The sequence below is a fragment of the Poecilia reticulata genome, unplaced genomic scaffold (genome assembly GCF_000633615.1).
Source record: "Poecilia reticulata strain Guanapo unplaced genomic scaffold, Guppy_female_1.0+MT scaffold_353, whole genome shotgun sequence".
NCBI lineage: Eukaryota > Metazoa > Chordata > Actinopteri > Cyprinodontiformes > Poeciliidae > Poecilia > Poecilia reticulata.
The window spans coordinates 1-1,584 of NW_007615124.1; the positions used below are offsets into that span (position 1 = coordinate 1).

General features: G+C 40.3%; 1 protein-coding gene across 1 annotated transcript; it reads right to left on the bottom strand.

Moving 5' to 3' along the window:
• Positions 1–58: 58 nt before the first annotated feature.
• Positions 59–1,573, bottom strand: LOC108166026 (protein NLRC3-like; the record flags this gene model as incomplete). Its single annotated transcript, XM_017303539.1, has 2 exons — positions 1,540–1,573; positions 59–505 (listed from the first exon to the last, which is right to left on the bottom strand). A coding segment is annotated over exon 2 (322 nt), but the record flags the coding sequence as incomplete, so codon positions are not given.
• Positions 1,574–1,584: the final 11 nt, after the last annotated feature.

Here is a 1,584-nt window from a genome sequence, read left to right on the forward strand (position 1 = left end):
TGCTCTGCTGGGAGCTTCTGGAGTGTTGGATGGAAAACATGGAGCAGCGAGAGAAGACTGTGCTGCTCATCTCTGATCAGGTTCAGCTCCCTGAAGGACAGCAGAACCACCACACTGACATCTTGGTTCTTTAAGCCCTCGGCCCAGTCCAGAGTGAACTTCTGCACTGAGAAGGTTTTTCCAACACCAGCGACGCCGTTGGTCAGAACCACTCTGATGGCTCCATGTTGGTCAGAGAAGGATTTAAAGATGTCATGGCACCTGATTGGAGAGTCATGGAGGTTCTGGATCTTGGAAGCTCTCTCCAGCTGCTTCACCTCATGTTGGGTATTAACCTCTTCACTCTGACCCTCTGTGATGTAGAGATCAGTGTAGATCATGTTGAGGAGGATTCTACTTCCTGTTACATCACTTCCTTCAGTCACACATTCACATTTCCTCTTCAGACTGATCTTATGTTCCTTTAGAACCTCCTGTGTGACCAGAATTTGTTCTCTGTCAGGATCTGATTCACAAAACAGATCAGATAAATAAAAAAAACCTTACAGAAACGTGTTCATGAAATGCAGCAGCTTTACACAACATGAACTCTTCAGCATCATGTCTCCATTTCCTTATTTTACTGTTTCTATCTGTGCTTCTCCCACAAACAGCTGCAGAAGAGGAAGAGAATTATGTTTTCTGCTTTTCCAGCCTAAAATTAAGGAAATCTAGAGAAAAACATTTTACCTGCCAAAGAAACTTCTTGTTTATCTGATAATGTTCACATTTAAAATGTTTTTTCCGCCATCAGATCTCTGGATCGCATGTTTTTAAAGAAACATTATAGTTTGAAAATGACATGAATTTTTAATAGATTTAGTCTTTTAGAGGTAAATAAATTTTCAGAATTATTACATAAATTACATGGAAATATATAAACTGGAATCTGTGCTATACTATCAGAGTAAATAAAGGTTTCTGTCCCAGACTTTCCTTCCCTCTTTCTGTAACATCAGAAGTGCAGCAGGTTGCTTTTTTCACCCTCTTGTCCCCATGCACTGCAGGAGCCAACTATGTATTATATTTCGTCTTTGCTCACTAGGTTGCGCTGTAGGCTCAAGAATCTGAGTCTGGGGGCAACAGTTAGCAGGCAGCTGTTGTACTCAGAGTGCTGTGTGATCACTGTTGTCGATTCCTTTTAGAGTTACTGATTCTGTGCTCTTCATCTAGTCAAAGTTTAATAAAGTGGTGAATTTCTATAAAGATCCTGGGACTGACTTTTACACACAATAGGAACAACATTAGCCACCTATCAGCTGCCTAGTTCATGCATCAAAATGATCATCAGATTTAATGAAATGTTCAGTTTTAATTCAATTAGCACAAAGAGCTGAGAACAGAGTCACTTAAAGTAAAAATATTTACACCAGCTGGAAATACACAAATTTAGTTCATATGAAGATTTATAAAACCTTAAATGTCCAAATCCCAACTAAAGACATTGAATTGGTCCAACAGACGACAGAAGAAGCTCTGATTGGACGTGTTCAGTCTCACCTGGAGCACAGCTGCTCTGATTGGCTGTCAGCAGTCCAGCTCCTG